The following is a 16,806-nucleotide window of genomic DNA, read 5'->3' as shown; positions in this document are numbered from 1 at the left end:
TGGTTGATTATTTCCTTTTACATTCGCAAAAATGTAAAATAAGCTCGTGAAAAACTCCAATTCTCAAGGCCTAATATATCCCAAGATTTGATTAATTCAAAATAAACTCACATACAAAATTATTTTATCAAAATCGATTCAGCCGAACTTGAGATACTTATGTGCACAAGCACACCCACAGATGACATCTTTCTAAAAATTGTTTCTTTCCAGCACGTAACCTGCCTTGTGTCCAATGCGGTCGATAAAATTCAAAACACAGAGGATAAACAGTTTAAAAAAATATTTTTCTAGACGATTTTCTACTAATTTTTAGTATTTTGCGACAGCGACAGTATCCTTGAGTGAATTTTTTAATGAAAAAAAAAAATTAACCCATTTCTTAAAGCTCATTTTGGTGGAATTATTGAGGAGAAAAGAGCAGATTTTAAACAAAACAATAACTATATATGCTAATTTATGTGAATCTGAGTCCGAAAAATTTAATAAAACTAAAACTCATTTAAGAAAAATAATAATTTAAAATATTTTTTATTCAATATAGAAATAAAATTTTTTCTGTTAAATTGAATATAGCAATAACGAAAAACGAGAAAAAAAGTAGAGTTGACCTTGTCAACTCTGTGATATTCGTACGAATTTGTTATCCTATGTGCGAATAACTAATGTGCCATAACTAACTAGGGGGCAGACTATGATTTTAAGTTGCCGTATTACCATATTAATTTATGCAAAATTTCAGTTCTGTGTTTTTCAAAATACTGGTTGTGCCAAACTACTATTGAAGTTGTATGGCAGCTACCAGAAAGAGCCAAGAAATTTTAGCGAATTTTATCAAGCACATCGGCCCTACTAATATATTCACTAGTGTGAAATCTCAATATCACAGCTTTTATAGTTTCTGAGATATAGCCAAATAACTTTTGAAGTTGTATGGCAGGTACCAGAAGGAGCCAAGTAATTTCAACGACTTTTATGAGACACATTGGCCTACTAATATATTCGTTTGTGTGAAATTTCAATACCATAGCTTTAATAGTTTCCGAAATATAGTCAAATAACTTTTGAAGTTGTATGGTAGGTACCAGAAGGAGCCGAGTAATTTCAACGACTTTTATGAGACACATTGGCCCTACCAATATATTCGTTTGTGTGAAATTTCAATACCACAACTTTTATAGTTTCTGAGATATAGCCAAATAAATTTTGAAGTTGTATGGCAGCTACCCGAACCGGTACCCCGATCATGTCCAATTTAAATAGGGTTCTGGCACTTACTACCATAAATCATTTGTGAAAATTTGGTGAACTTAGCTCAATTAGTTTTTGAGTTATCGTTCGGACGGACGGACGGACGGACGGACAGACAAAGCTAAATCAACTCAGAATTTGACGCTGATCAAAAACATACACTTGAGTCTATATCTAACACCGTTATTTCTTAGCGTTACAAACGGTAAGACAAATTTAGTATACCCTTCGAACATACGTTCGTACGGGTATAAAAAAATTGTTTTTGTCTCATAAAATGCAAAAGTTTTGATGGTCGATAAATTTTTAAATAAAGCATAATCCTGTTAAATTTGTCTTCTGTTAAATTGATGTCTACATACATTGAGAATTCCATAATTTCTATTTCAATAAATTTACTAAGTTTATTTTTTTAAAAAGTTCAATCAGTAGACAATAAAATCAATTTTATTTTTTTATTTACAGACAAATTGGTGATGTAGCAGTTAAGTGTATATGTCCAAAAGGATTTAAAGGGAATAAATGTGAAGTTGCCGAAATTACAGAAGTCTCTACAAGTAAGTTCTAATATAAAGTAAATTTAGTAAAAAATTCTTGTTATAAGACGTTTTACTTTCCCATTTCTAAAGATGAATTGTTGTTTCCCATTTCTAAGGTTTTGTTGTGAAAAATTGTAATAGCATCCCAGTTGTAGAATTCATTATATTGCCCAATAGTTAAACGCAATGTAGACTATTGATAATTTGTTTTTATATTTTATATGCATCCCGATACTAGCTTAATTTTATAAAAGAGATTTCTCAAGAACTGAAAACTTTTGAAAAATTAAAAGTAAAAACTTTTTCAGCGATAAACGGCTTCAACATATTTAATGAATTTCTGATAGAGCCCCTACCGTGTACAATTTTCAGTGAGCCAATCTTTCTGGTTTTAGCGGCCAATCTGCGCGCTGTTAAAATAATGAATTATGTGCCAATTTTCATTGTGCCAATTTCAAGCGTTTAAGCTTGAAGTAATAAGACCTTAATGACAAATACTTTTCACTTTTTCTCGGAAATACGGAGGTACAGAAAAAAAATTTTTCACAATTTAAATATTATGTTCATTGATTTATTGAGCATTTTGAGATTTTCTATTCTATTTCTAACAGCAACTCTGATTGATAAACTAAATTCTATCTTAAATTTTTTTATATGAAAGCGTCAAGAATTGGCTATCTAAGCAGCTGAACTGGCAAAAACTAGTATTCAAACATTTTTTTCACGTTCCTTCATAAATCTATTGAAAACAACTAAAATACACTACCGCTTTCGCTATATCCTTTTCATAAATTGACTCATAAAAGTTCTTAAAAAAATTAGAAAAAAATAAAAAAGATAAAATGTATGTATTTGCTTTTTCTTACCAACTAATGATAATTTTTATTGCATGGGATGTGAATTCCTCTGTTTCAAATTGTACTCAGAAAAAGCACCAACTTCTTTGTTTAAGAACAATCCTTTTATTGGATCATAACCTATTTATGTGATGAAAAATATATTTTCAATAATATTTGAATAAACCCATACCCAAACAAAATGCATGTGTTGTGACATATGGTCTATATAGATATGTGCGAGAATTCAAAATATTTTCTTCATATGCGATGGTATTTAAAGAAAAATATTTAAATTATTTACCGTTAACTTATTCTCAAAGAGAAAATTGTTTTATATGCAAAAATTAAAAAAAAAAAGATATATGAAGAATATGCTTGTGTTCACCTTTGAAATTTATTTGAATTCCCGTTTTTATTTTCGGGAGAAAGAAAAAGCTGGAGCAAAAAATATTCTTGTTTTGTTATTTCATTGCGCCATGTTTTCTTTTGAAGACTCTACTACAAACTAATGTTTGATACATTCTGTATAATATATATATAATAAATACAGTGAAATCTCTACATATCGAACATCTAATTTAAAGAAAATTTTATATATAAAAAAAAATTCTATTCAACTAATTAAATATTAAATTTCAGAAATTTTGTAAAATTTTAACATAAAATATAAATATAAAAATATTATACAAATTTCTACATGATAAACTTCTCGGCCTGAAGATGAAATTGAATTTTTTGCTTAATATTGAACTAGTTTTTCCATATATAGAAAAATTTAGCTTCTTCGTTATAAGATTCAGTTTTCTTTATATACAAAATAAAAAAATTGGTAAAACGAAGACAAGTACCAAAAATTAATCAATTTGAGAATTGATTTATAATTAAATAAACACATGCTTAGATACAATTTTATTCACATTACGATGCTTGACTAATTTCTTATGCTTTAAGCAATTTCAACTTAAAAATTGCCCTGATTAATGAAAAAAAAGATTGAGCTAACAAACGTTATACATTACTAACCCATATGTATATGCATAAAATAGGAACTTCAATCCTTATTAAATTTGAATTTTTTTAATTCGTTATGCTACGAGTTAGTAACCAATTTTAGGATTATATTACTAGTGCATTCGTTACTTGCCGTTAATTGTAGTTGTTACTTAGGAAAGTGTACTCACGGTATTTACTAATGAGTACATTTATGACACATTTAAATGATTTATAAGACAAAGTTAAAGTTCTGATTTGCGAAACCTCCATATAATGAAAAACACTTTGGGTGTTCAAATAAGCTTAACTACAACACGTTCTTTGAAATTTTGAATTTAATTTTTTTACATTTAATTTAATTCAAAAAAAAATTTTTTTAAATTTCAGCAGTTCGGAATAATTTTTTGTTCAAATTCGACATAAGTGTTTTATAAGAAGGCCATTCAATTCACATCAGATTTTCTTCGATCTACAAAATGGCGAAAAATAAGCACCATTTTAACAGAGTTTCTTTTTATTTTTTAATGTATAATGCATTATTTTTGTATATTGCAAATGTTTATGTTCCAAAAAGTGCAATTTAAAGTTTCATCTGAACAATATTATTTTATTAAATAACATGAACAATATTAATTTGATGTAGAAACACTGCCTTATTTCTCTTTATTTTTATTTTCAATTCCATCTTCTTGATGTAGTTCACCTTTTTCTTCACTACATTTTATTTTAATTTAAACCATCAATAATTTTATTTCATGTTTTGTAATATTTTAAATATAAAAATATACATGTCACGTGCACACACATTTATATACAAATGTGTAAACATTCACATTTCAAAACTTTTCAACAATACATAGCTCCCCGGTTGGGTGAATAATATCTTTACTGAATACAAAATAAAAGTAAAACATAAATTATACTCGTATTGTGCATATGTATGTAAAATGTTAATACGATATGTGCTCTAGTAAAGCTATGTAAATAGACTATACAAATATGTAGGTATAGAGCTTGATTCCGACGTATCCTGATATAGATATTCTTAATTTACTGCAAACGAACAAAAATAAAGAGAGAACGAAAATCCTTTTATTCTATTCTGTTTTTTATTTTTTTTACGTTACTTTTATTACTTTAACATTTTCAACAGCATATGCACTTTTATATAAATAATATCATTTATAGATGAAGAAAAATGAGAAATCAAATCAATTTCAAAAAAATAAAAAACAAAAACAATTTCAATTTATATGAAACATACTGTAGATTTGGCGATGAAATAAAACACAAGAAATAAAAAAATAATGGAAGAACAATAAGAATCCTGCAGGATTATTTTTAGTTCCAATGTGTTATTATTATTACTTTGTATAAAAATAAAATTGCACTATTTCTGGTTCCTCAGTTCTTTACCAACACAATTTCATATAATTATACTTGTTATATTTTACATTTGCAAGGTATAACGCAATAGTATCAAATTTAGAAGGTCTAAGGAAAATTTTACGTGCTCCAGTAATAAAGCGAATAATTAGGTAAATCATCACTACCTCTTAGACTAAATTTCGCTAAATCTTTTATTTAATTGTTTTCATTCATTGAGTTGTTCCACTCTATTTCTCGAAAGCTATATCAAACCTGGTGGCTTAATTAATCTACTACTAAACTTCAATTCGTAGCAAGTGCTCCGACTAATTCCAATTCTAACATTGTTTTGAATAATGTTTCAGTTTAATACACTAACAGATTGTGTTAAACTGAAGAACAATTGAATTTCGCTTTTATAGTTGAATGTGTTTAAAGTTCTACGTAACGGACTATATTTTCTATAACCTATTTTTCTGTAATTTGATATATTTTTTTATAATAGAATTACAACTCTAAAACATTGTCAAACTTTCTTAGCCCTCAAAATTCAATTTTGAGTTAAATATAAATACTGTCACACTGTATTTTTTCATATTATAAAAATTACATATTATTCAATGAGTTTTATTGATAACATTCTTGAACTTCCAAAAATTATATTAAACTTTTCCAACTTACTATACAATTTACTATAAGAATAAAATTGGGAAAAAGAAAGGATGACAATATTGAAAACAATTTTGTTACAAATATAAAGAAAATGACACAAAAGTAAAAAAAAAAAAAACAATTATTATGACAAAGCAATATGAAGACAACAAGCGTCCTGTATTGCATTTCATTTTGCATCTCATATGATATTGGCAACTCTATGAAAATGACATCATCGCAAATAAAAAGAAATTCATAAAATTGAAAAATATTTTTTAAAAATATAAGAATTGGTGAACATTTTTTATTTCTTGAATTATTTGAATTATTTTCAATTCTTTTTATTCTTCTTTGTCTTTTCTGATGGAAAATTTTCTTTTTCATTTTTTTTTTATAATATGGCGAAAACAATATTGACGTCTGTATTGGTCATGATTGTAAATAAAAAATTATATTTTATTTATTGATGACATTGCTCCAATACAAATAAGTACAGTGTGTAAGTAAAATTGTTCAAAAATTAAGAATATTAGATATTATACTCGTATTTTGGAACTTTAATAAAAATTTGTTTTGTTTTGAATGTTGGAATTCGTCAAAATACAATATGATGAAAATTTTTTAGTAAATCTTAAATATTTTTAAAATTGTAAAAAATTTTCTTCTCAAGGACAGTTTACTCACATATACTTCTAACGAAAATTTTTCGAAATATAAAGTTATTTTTAACAAGAAAATTTTCCTATATTGTATAGCGCATTAGATCATAAATTATACGTACATACATATATTACAAAATTTATTAACAAATATTTATTCCTTTAAACACATTTGAACTCAATCTAAGAAAAAAAATTCAAATATCCTCAAAAGATTTTATTTCACAAAAGAAAATTTCCGCAAAATTGAATAGTTTTTAAATCTTATTCATAATTTTTTAAATGAAAATGTGCAGCGTTTACAATAACAAAAAAAAAGAATGTAAATTCTTAACAAACGAGAAATTGTATAGAAAAGTAGTAAACATACGCGTTTTACATAAATAGTTTTGAATGTAAACTAACATTGCAACAGTAAACAAATTTCCTGCAGGGTTATGCCCCCACAAATAAAATTTTTTATGCATTGTGTATTTTAATATGAATTATGATGTCCTCTATTTGTATTTCTTATATTGCCTTTTAGCTTTAAGGTTGATTTTTGTTTTTATAATAAAGGAGAAAAAATTATTGACTTAAAAATTATAAAAATTAAAAATAAAATTATGCAGACTTTGTTTCAGTATTATTTCTTCATTTATTGTGTATAAATAGTAAAATTTCGATAAAAAAATAAAAAAGTTAACCAATGATAATACTATTTATTTCGAAAGAAGTAAATTATACAAAAAATATATAAGCAAGGTTTATTAAATATTAATCATTTATTATTAGTGAATATTAAACTAAATTTTATGAAGGAAAACTTTTGATATATAATAAAAATTATAATACATGTTTAAAAATTATAATTTTATAAACGAAATTGATATAATAGTAGTTTTATGATTTTGGAAAAAATTGCATATATTTGGGCAAATTTTATTTTTAAAGATAATTTACAATCAATAATAGTACTGATCACCTTAGCAAAATACAAGCAAATTCAAATATTTAAAACCCAACTGTTAATAATTTCGTCCTCTCAATGAATAGTCGTGGGAATGATTTGTAGGAAAATGACTCCGTATAATATAGAAAATATTTAGACATTCCAAATTTTGACAATCAAAAAATTCTTTTATTTTGAAAAAAAAACTATCTCACTACTTAAGCATTTTTCTTTTGATTTGGAGACTTAATGTTCAAAAAAATTACGAATTCATCAACCATAATTCAAATTATCTAGTTGGCTTAAAAATTTAATTCCGATTTTTTTAAAAACCCTATATGCAGCTACATACCACTCCTCCAAATGATGATAAAGTTGCACATACAAAGTCAAAATTCACAATTTTTGACTTAGTTATAAAAATTTTTTTAATTTTAAAAAAATTACTACTATTAATTTGACTATTTCTCATAACACAAAAATATTTTTTGTTTTAAAACTAAGGATTTGTTCTTCAGTTTTAATATTAAATTTTTACAGAATTTTTAAAATCATTATAATCATTTATTGCAAATTTTTACAACCGTACATCCCGCAAATTTTATTTTTTTTTTATTTAACTTTTGATTGAGTGTAAATTTTATACAAATAAATTTTTTTAAAAACAAAAATTATGTGAGTTTTTAGCGCTATATTATTTTCATATCGTTTAACTTCATCTAGATGGCACATTATTATATTCCAAGATATAGTAAAGTCCAAATATGGAATGTACAAATTATTGAAAATACTCTGTATGCAATTAAAGTAACGTATATTTACGGATTTCCAAGGCTCTTTACAGAAGCTGAAAAAAAATTTTCAAGACAAAAATTTTTGCGAATACTTTTGAACGAATATTTAGTTTAATAGTTAAAATGAGCATTTAGCATTACAACAAAATTTAATTCTAAAATCTTGTAAAATTAATGTCAAATTTAATATTACAATTCCGTTTGACTCCCATCATAGATTCCCAAGAATACATTTTCGATTATGGCACATTTAACTAACGACTTTTATTCATTATCAATTTATTTTTATTAATTTTCATGAAAATCTCAATTCAAAATGTTCTTTGGAAAAGTTTTAGAATATTTAAGTATAAATTTTTTTTGGAACTTTTATTCTGCCATCCCTTTTAAAAAGTCCCTCTGATAAATCAACATAATATAGATACATTTATATTTTTACTTACCCATAAATACATATACGTAAACAATCAATGTTTTTATATAGTCCTATTATTTAAGTGTAAATCTTTTATATTGAATATTTTTCAAATAAAATTTGTGTGTGTATTCATATATAGAAAATAATGATGGAATTTAATTTCTGGCATTTTCATTTTTATAACCTTCACTTTATAAAAATCGACTTTTATTGGGTTATAATGTAATTTACGAGAGAAAATGAAAAGAAAATTACTTTTACTGAAAAATCGAAGAATTCTAGAAATAACAGCAACAAAAATAAAAAATACTTAAGTCGAAAAAATAAAATGTTAGCTATTAATTCTCTTCAATATTTTTAACTTAACTGTACCCATTTCATATACTCCTGCAATCTTTTCTGTATAAATTATAAAAGAAAATACAAAAGAAAAATTTTTACACAATCATATCTATATTTATAAGTTATAATTTACTGAATAAAATCTGTTCAATTGGGGCACTGATACACTCATTACACACCATACCCAAAACTTCTTTCAATCCATTCCTTGTTGTATTGTAAGTTATTTTTATTTTACTCGTAATCAACCAGTGTGTGATTAATTATAGTATAATAAAATACGAATATAAATTTTCATTATTTTATGGTACCGGAAACTGGGAAATTTGGTCATGTATAATCAAAAAACATAATGAAAATAAAAGTAGAATAAAGGAAAAAAATTCATAACGATAATAAATTTTCTACATCATAAAATACAACGAGAGAAAAAGAAAAATAGCACATATATTTTTGATAAGTTTAAAGAGTATACAAGAGGCCAAAAAGGCTTATGAGGAAAACGACCAACATGGAGGTGAAAAATACGATATTGTTCTCAGTTCGTAATAAAAATTGTTATTTAAAGAATTGCCAATATTGAATCAAAAAATAATGAAGCGGTTATTATACTATAATAATTCAAGTAAAATGAGTTGTACATACTTACATTACATGGAACGTTGTTGGATTCTGAAAAAATATTATTGTCATTGATTTAAGTAACGAAATTGTTGAAGTAAAATTATATTGATTAAAAAAGAGGAGCAAAACATACGAATTACTTATATACTTCTTTTATGTTTCTAGAGGAACGTTTTTAATCACAATAAAATTTTAATTTTACCTTAAAATTTTGTTAATTATTTGTATGACAAATTTAATTGCAATACGAACGTGACATTTTTTTAATTATTTTTTTAGTAAGTTAACTTGGTAAATTTTTTTTAAAAAGATTCCTTGAAAAAAAAATGATCCGTGAATTCTGGGTAATATTAAAATCTTATTTTATTACATTAAAATTTAAGACAATTTGTTAAGACCAGGTGGAAAATTTACTGGATTTAATCTTTTTGAAATACAGGTGTCCTTCGATATACTTACTACCGAAATAAATAATTTCGATATACCTAAAATAAATTTAAATACCATTTTTCTTTTTATATAAATCTTTCTTTTGCTTTATATATGTTTTTTAGAATGAAAAAACGAATTTTTGTTATGCACACGCTATTCTTTTATATTTTTCGAATTTAAAAACGATTTGCTTGACAAAATATACAAACGCACCCCAATACATGACATTTTATGAAACATGTCATGCACGTACATATATATGCATAATGACACACAATACATGCATATTTCTTTAGTATTGACATTTCAAATTAAACATAGCAATCGTTATTTCACCAGTTTTTACAAAATTTTGGCGTTTTTTTAAGTTTTCATGTGAGCAAATAAATATTATAGAAAGATTAAATAGTCGTTCATGATTTTAAAATCTATGGAATATTATAAATTTTAGATATATACATATGTATTTTATGAAATGAACAACCTAAATAAAAACATTAAAAAAAAAACTGATGTGGTTAGCACATAACCGACCGTAATGTGAATTGTCTATTTAAGTGAAAGTGTTACAGAATATTACAAAAATGTCTGTTAAATATTTCTTTCCAATTTTTAGGACATTAGTAAGCTTATAGTTAACATACCTAGAAAAATGTAAATTTGGCTCTTAGTAGAGTTTCGCTTTGTGCTACTCGAATTCACTGAAATGTTCGCCAATTAGTTCCGGTAACAACCAGAACTCAAATAACAAATTTCAAGAAATTCCATCAATTCGTTCCGTAGATATGGTGAAAAATGTAAAATCGGCCCATAGATCAGTTTTCGAGCCCTCATCTTTCCAAAAAATTTATATGTTCATTGTTTCAATACGAAGAATTTAAATATTAAATTTCAAAGAAATCGGTTGATTATTTCTCTTTATATACCCAAAAATGTATATTTGACCCCTAGTAAACGCCCAGTTGCTGATGCCTGATTTCTTCCAAAAGTTAGGAATTTTCGCGTTCGGTCGAGCAAAGCTTATATATGAAATTTCAGGTAAATCGGTTGAATATTTTCTTCAAAATGTTCAAAAATGTAAAACATGCCCGCTAAAAAGTGCAGTTCCCGAGGCCTGATATATCCGAAAAGTTGATCAATCTGTGCCATGATGGAAATAAACTTACAAATAAAATTTCATCAAAATTGGTTCAGCTGAACTTGAGATATATGCGTACACACACCGACCGACAGACCGATAGGTTGCTAAAAATAGTTTACTTACACTTCCCTACTACAGAGAAGTGCCCTCCCACCGAAAACTCGATATGCAAAATTTTGTTGCCATCACATAACCTACCTATTGTATACACAATACGGTCGGTAATAAACGACAAACGATCTCGTTAAAACAGAAAATTGAAGTTATACAAAGATTCGAAAAGAAAGAAAGGCCTGCTAACATTGCTTTTTCAATATGTTTACAAGTAGCTACGGTTTGTGGAATTATTAGAAAAAAAAGCGAAATAAAAAATATGCAGAATCTAAAAGAGTTGTAATGCAAACAAGAAGCAAATCCATTATTTTGGGGAAAGTTGAAAAATTTTAATCACATGGCTAACCGATTTAAATAATAAGAACATCTTTACGTTTACTTTATTGACACAAGAGAAAGCGAGAAGCTTATTTAATTATTTATTTTTCTGCAAGTAGCGGATAGTTTCACAAATTTAAAAGACGATCAAAGTTGAACAATATTAAAAGGCGAAAAAATTTGCTGATTTATTGAAAGAAATTATTCAAAAAGAAAATTACGATTTAAAACAAATATTTAATGTAGACGAAGCTGGTCTCTTTTGAGGATTTGTGCTTGGCGAAACATTTATGGATTCAACAAATAAATAAAAATAGATTGAGCTTTAAAATATGTTAAAAAGGAAATTACCTGTGATATGGAAGTGGAATAAAAATCATGGGTAACCTGTCATATTTTTTCTGATATACGCAACATACTGATATGGACGCAAACGTTGTTGTTAAAATTGCAATTAAACAATTTGGATCTATTTGATATTATTATATCGAAGATGAAACAGAAAATCAGAAAGAAAATTACGAAATAAATAATAATGCAGTGCAAGCAGATGTGTTTTTATTTCCTTTACCTCTCTCTAGCTTTATATTATTTACAACAGGTTACAACAATTTTTCAAAAAAATTCGACCCAGGTGATCAGATATCAAAAATTATTTCTTCTTCTATTTTAGAAAACGTAAGGAAATTTCCATCCCGAAAATTATATATATAGAGGCATATCCGTACATATTCCAGGACAATAATAATATACTTTAAATAGCTGGCTTTAGAAGCGTTTTACATGAAGATCGAGAAATTCTTTTGCTGTATTAAATAATATTTTGATGCAATAGAATTTATTAGCTTAATAAATTTTGTTAATGTGACAGTACAATATTGCTTGATTAAGAAACTGAATAAATTTTCTTACATTTTAAATTAATTTAAAGTTAATAAATTTTCTATATGCAGTAGGTTTTAGATTATTGCATACTTATTTTAATAATTTCGCAAATGAAAGAATTTGCTTTGAAATATGATATTTGAATTTTCCTCCAACATAAACTTAAGAGTTTAGCTATTAGCTTTTAAAGCTTCCGCTGCATTACAACTGCAATATGTTGGAAAACAAAACTTAATTTAATTCCAAAACTAACAAATTCAACATAATTTTTACTTTAGAATGCCAAAAGGAATGTATTGTACATTTCATTATGAATTCTCTTTAATATTGGTTCAATTCACATGATTTAAAAAATTATATATTCTTAGAAAACTAAAACAGTTTCATTCTTGTTGCATTTTATATCCTTTATTTCCTCTTCAATATTAATGTACAATCAAATTTATATTGCAGAATGTACTTTGCTTATTACTTTTTCTTTTAACACATAAAGAAAAATAAGACGCTGAGTAAATCAAGTATTTTAAGTTTCTTTGTAAATTTTTCTTAAAGCACATGGTGAAGTTATGTAGAATACTAAATTATCTCTTATCTAACAATAACTAACACGTGCTTTACTTACTGTAACGAACATTTTTTACATCGTAAAGAAAACTACTACTTTAAGTTGTTTAAAATAGGGTTGTGACTGTCATCACTGGTTCCAATTGAATCACCGAAGCAATCCTCTATTTCTGAAGAACTATTTTCTTGTGGGATATTTATAATTTCATCCGATAATTCTTCCACTTCGGGTAGAACCATAATATCACCATTATCATTAATCGGTTGACTACTAATGCGGGAGGTTTCCTCAACCCAATTACTAACTTGATTTCTCGTATAAGTATTCTGACGTTCGCGTTCATCATTTATATCCGCCATCATTGCTTTGACATCATCTGCCGTAAAGAATTTTTGTGATTGCATAATATTATCTTTTCTATCACCGTACATCTCCCTAATACTTTGATTAATTTCAGCGAAGTTAAAGAATCGCCCTTGAGTTTTTTTATACTCCTGTTGACGTTGTACTTTTCTCTCATTATGCTTATGCAATTCGTCGAGATCTTGTAGATCAGCTGATGCTCTTCGCGATGAAAATGCACTGGAACCTTTACGTTTCTGCATAACTAAACGGCATTTATTGGTAAATCCACCAATAATTTCAGAAATCAAAGTCACTGCTGCAAACAAATAGCCCACTGCCATCAATATGAACATTCCTTCTGTATCGGCTGTTGTTAACTGCCGTTCTTCTTGTACCATTTCACGCAATGAAACGCCTGAGCTAGCTTGAAGTAATTTTGCTCCCGAAGTACGTCTCATATTCCATACTACATCACTTAGAATTTTTTTCACAAGACCACCCTGCTGAAGTCTTAAAATGAGCTTGTCAATAGATTTTCTATATACAGAATGTTTTGGATATGCGAATCCTACTTGAAAAGGAGCAAAGCATTCATCACTTAAATGTAACGCCGTATGACGACTTAAAGATACGCTGAAATTAACAAAGCACATTAAAAAAAAAATTTTTTGTGCAAAAAATTGCAAAGCTTACTCATCGGTAAAATTAGATTGCACTAAGTATTCTAACTGCGACTGAGACCCTAAAAAGGCGTAATTCCAAAAAAATGCATGTGTTACATTTCCTATACCTTCATCTAATGTGTCAACAAATTCCATCTTTTTAAATAATCTTTCCGTTGGCTCATGGGATGAATTCAAAAACCATCTCTCCCAACCACCTTTTCCTGAAAATAAATCCCACTATATTTCTGAAGATAATGAGTTTTAAGTTAACCTAATGTTCCAACTCTATAAAAGAGGCCCAATAAATCACTGACTGAATCTGCTGTATCTGGGAACTTTGGTAATGTTACAAAAGCAATTATTGATCCAGTATAACAAGCAGTTATAATAATTGTAAACATCCAATAAAATCCAATTAGAAGACGCGTGGATAATTTTGCTGAATTACTCCATGAATATTTCCCAGAAAATGTTAAACTATTTGTAAATGTGCCGAAAACATACCAAAACATGTTCTCCATTTCACCATAATTTCCAATCAAATGTTTAATTGAAAGTTGATCTGTAAAAGCTAATGGAAAAATACCCAACAAATAGACAGCAGTTAAAGCTACCCAAACTTGCCACTGAAATGGACCTAAAATAGCACGCCACCTATTCAAAGTTGAAATTATTATTGTATAATAGTGCTGCTATACAATACTCTAAAAGATTTACTTTGGTAGAGCTTTTGAAGCCAATGTAATGAACGCGGCACAGTCTTTCGAATGCCCCACCGACATATCAATTATCACAACACGATCTGCTGTAATATAAGCTCCAGACATTCCAATATCAGCTTTTCTGTGTTGAACTTCTTCACGTATGGCTTCACCACTCCTTTTAGGGAAAGAGTTTAAAATTAAATATCTAATTTTAGTAGTAAAGTTTCACAACTTGCCCAAGTAAAGCGATATTTGATGGTTCAGCAATTTCATAAGAAAAATTTAATCGTTGCGATAAAATTTTTATAATTTGATATTCTAAACCCTCCCAGTCAATATTAACATTTCCACTAGCATAATCTAAAGATTTTTTTTTAAAAATGAAAGGTGGTTGATCAACAGCTGCAACAAGAAAACGATGTCCAGCAAATCCATCTTTTAATTTTTCTGGAAATAAATTAATATGAGGACGTGTTAAAGCTCCTCTCACCCAACTGGTCAAAACAATTGGTACATTTGATCCCAAACCATCAGAATATAATTTATGAGTATATAAAACATAAGGACGTTCCTGTAAAGATTACATGTCAGAAAAATAAATTTTTTATTTAAAATATTTTTTTTTATTTTCTTTTTCAGGCAAAAATCTTTTACCTTTGTTAAATCGGCTGATAATGATTCTTTAATTACCAAAAGATTAACCAAATTTGAGGATTCTTCTGATGCTAAAAAATCTCTTAATTTCCATTGTGTTGATCTAGCTACAACAACAACACGATTTTCTAATTGAGGTCCAATTATTTTTCTTGTCATTAATGGGTCTGATAGAAATAAAATATAACTACGACAATTTTGTTCACCATTCCAAGTATTCACCAGAGAATTTGATAATTTATAATCTTTATCGATTTTAGCATGATAAAAGGATAATGGAAATGTCTATGTAAAGGAAAAAGAAATCATCTGTTTTATTTAAATGCCCAATGATTAATTTTCCTCAATTCGTTAAATAAAATTCAGCTTACATGAAATAGATTTTGTAGAATGAAACTTTCAGAATCTTCAACAAAGGTATCATAAAAAATAAAGGGTGAACATTTTGATAAATATTCGACAGCGATTTTATTGATTAGTTTAATCAACGATGAAGATTGATCAAAGTTTTTTGATTGCTCTACACGAAAATTTCTTGCCCACAATTCACTTTTAGTTTTTGGATGACCATGAAATGTACTTTGATCAACATAACGACGTTTTCTTTTCATATTATAATTTTCACCTTCTACAATAGATGCACTCTTAGCATGATTAATAACTTCATCACTTATACCGCGTCTTTTATAAATTCCGAAATCTTCACACAAATCACAACGTTCATCAAAAGTACCAACACCATGTAATGAAGAAACTACAAAAATTTTTATAATAATAAGAAAAATTATTAAGGTGCTGCTAATTGTTGCAACCATCCTGCTCGAGAAATGATTTTAAAATAAAATTAAACTTAACGTGGATTTAATTTTAAAAGACAAGCAAATGTGTTTTCTTATAGCGTGTGAATATTTTGTTTCCTTTTTTCTGAATTTTTGATGTTCTTTCCATTTTGTTCAAGAATGCAATGAATTACGTGCAATCAAGACTGTAATTTCAGTAAATCACAGACGTCTTATATGAACATATGCTTGAACTAAAAATATGATGAGTTAATTGGTAAACACCTGGACTTTTTTAATTAAAACAGCTATTTTTCAATAATACTGTTATTATGAAGAACACGATAACTTTTTATTATGTACAATAAACTAAGTTTTCTACTTTTATAAAATGTGAGACATTAAAAATGTATATCGTTTCTATAATTATATTGAGGGGGAAAGAATTTGTAATTTAATTAATACTAAAGGAGAAAATCTAAGGAATCGTAATTGTTGTTTTCAATATTTTTCTTTAAAAATAATAACGTCCTATCCTTAATGATTAAAAATATTTCGTATTGTATCGGAAATTTTATTTTGCACGTGTTCAAAGAATTAATATAATTACAAATTAAAGTTTTAAAATTAGATAAAATAAAGAAGTTTCTGATAATTGACATACCAGCCATTTGAACCAAATATTCATTTAAACGAAAGTACATTTTTGGTGCAAAAATATTATTTAATTGAATGACAAACTGATCATTTTTTGACCGAACTAACAATTTTGAAATATCAAACTGATTTCAA

The 16,806-nt window shown here is 27.0% G+C and overlaps 2 protein-coding genes across 2 annotated transcripts in view; one reads left to right on the top strand and one right to left on the bottom strand.

Moving 5' to 3' along the window:
• The window catches only part of LOC129612500 (hybrid signal transduction histidine kinase K-like), a 159,129-nt gene that overhangs the window by 70,145 nt on the left and 72,178 nt on the right, over nucleotides 1–16,806 (top strand). Inside the window, exon 3 of the mRNA XM_055526143.1 lies at nucleotides 1,717–1,808. Coding sequence (XP_055382118.1) covers nucleotides 1,717–1,808 — 92 coding nt within the window. The remainder of the gene's footprint in view (nucleotides 1–1,716; nucleotides 1,809–16,806) is intronic.
• On the bottom strand, nucleotides 2,673–16,718 carry LOC129612352 (ionotropic receptor 21a). Its single transcript, XM_055525910.1, has 9 exons — nucleotides 16,679–16,718; nucleotides 15,607–15,989; nucleotides 15,236–15,520; nucleotides 14,818–15,152; nucleotides 14,595–14,756; nucleotides 14,149–14,531; nucleotides 13,906–14,098; nucleotides 13,019–13,845; nucleotides 2,673–2,767 (listed from the first exon to the last, which is right to left on the bottom strand). The coding sequence occupies exons 1-9, from the start codon at nucleotides 16,716–16,718 to the stop codon at nucleotides 2,673–2,675; spliced, it is 2,703 nt and encodes a 900-aa protein (XP_055381885.1).

Source organism: Condylostylus longicornis, unplaced genomic scaffold (assembly GCF_029603195.1).
Source record: "Condylostylus longicornis isolate FDR11 unplaced genomic scaffold, ASM2960319v2 ptg000072l, whole genome shotgun sequence".
In the NCBI taxonomy this organism is placed as follows: Eukaryota; Metazoa; Arthropoda; class Insecta; order Diptera; family Dolichopodidae; genus Condylostylus; species Condylostylus longicornis.
This window is presented reverse-complemented; position numbering and strand designations above follow the sequence as displayed.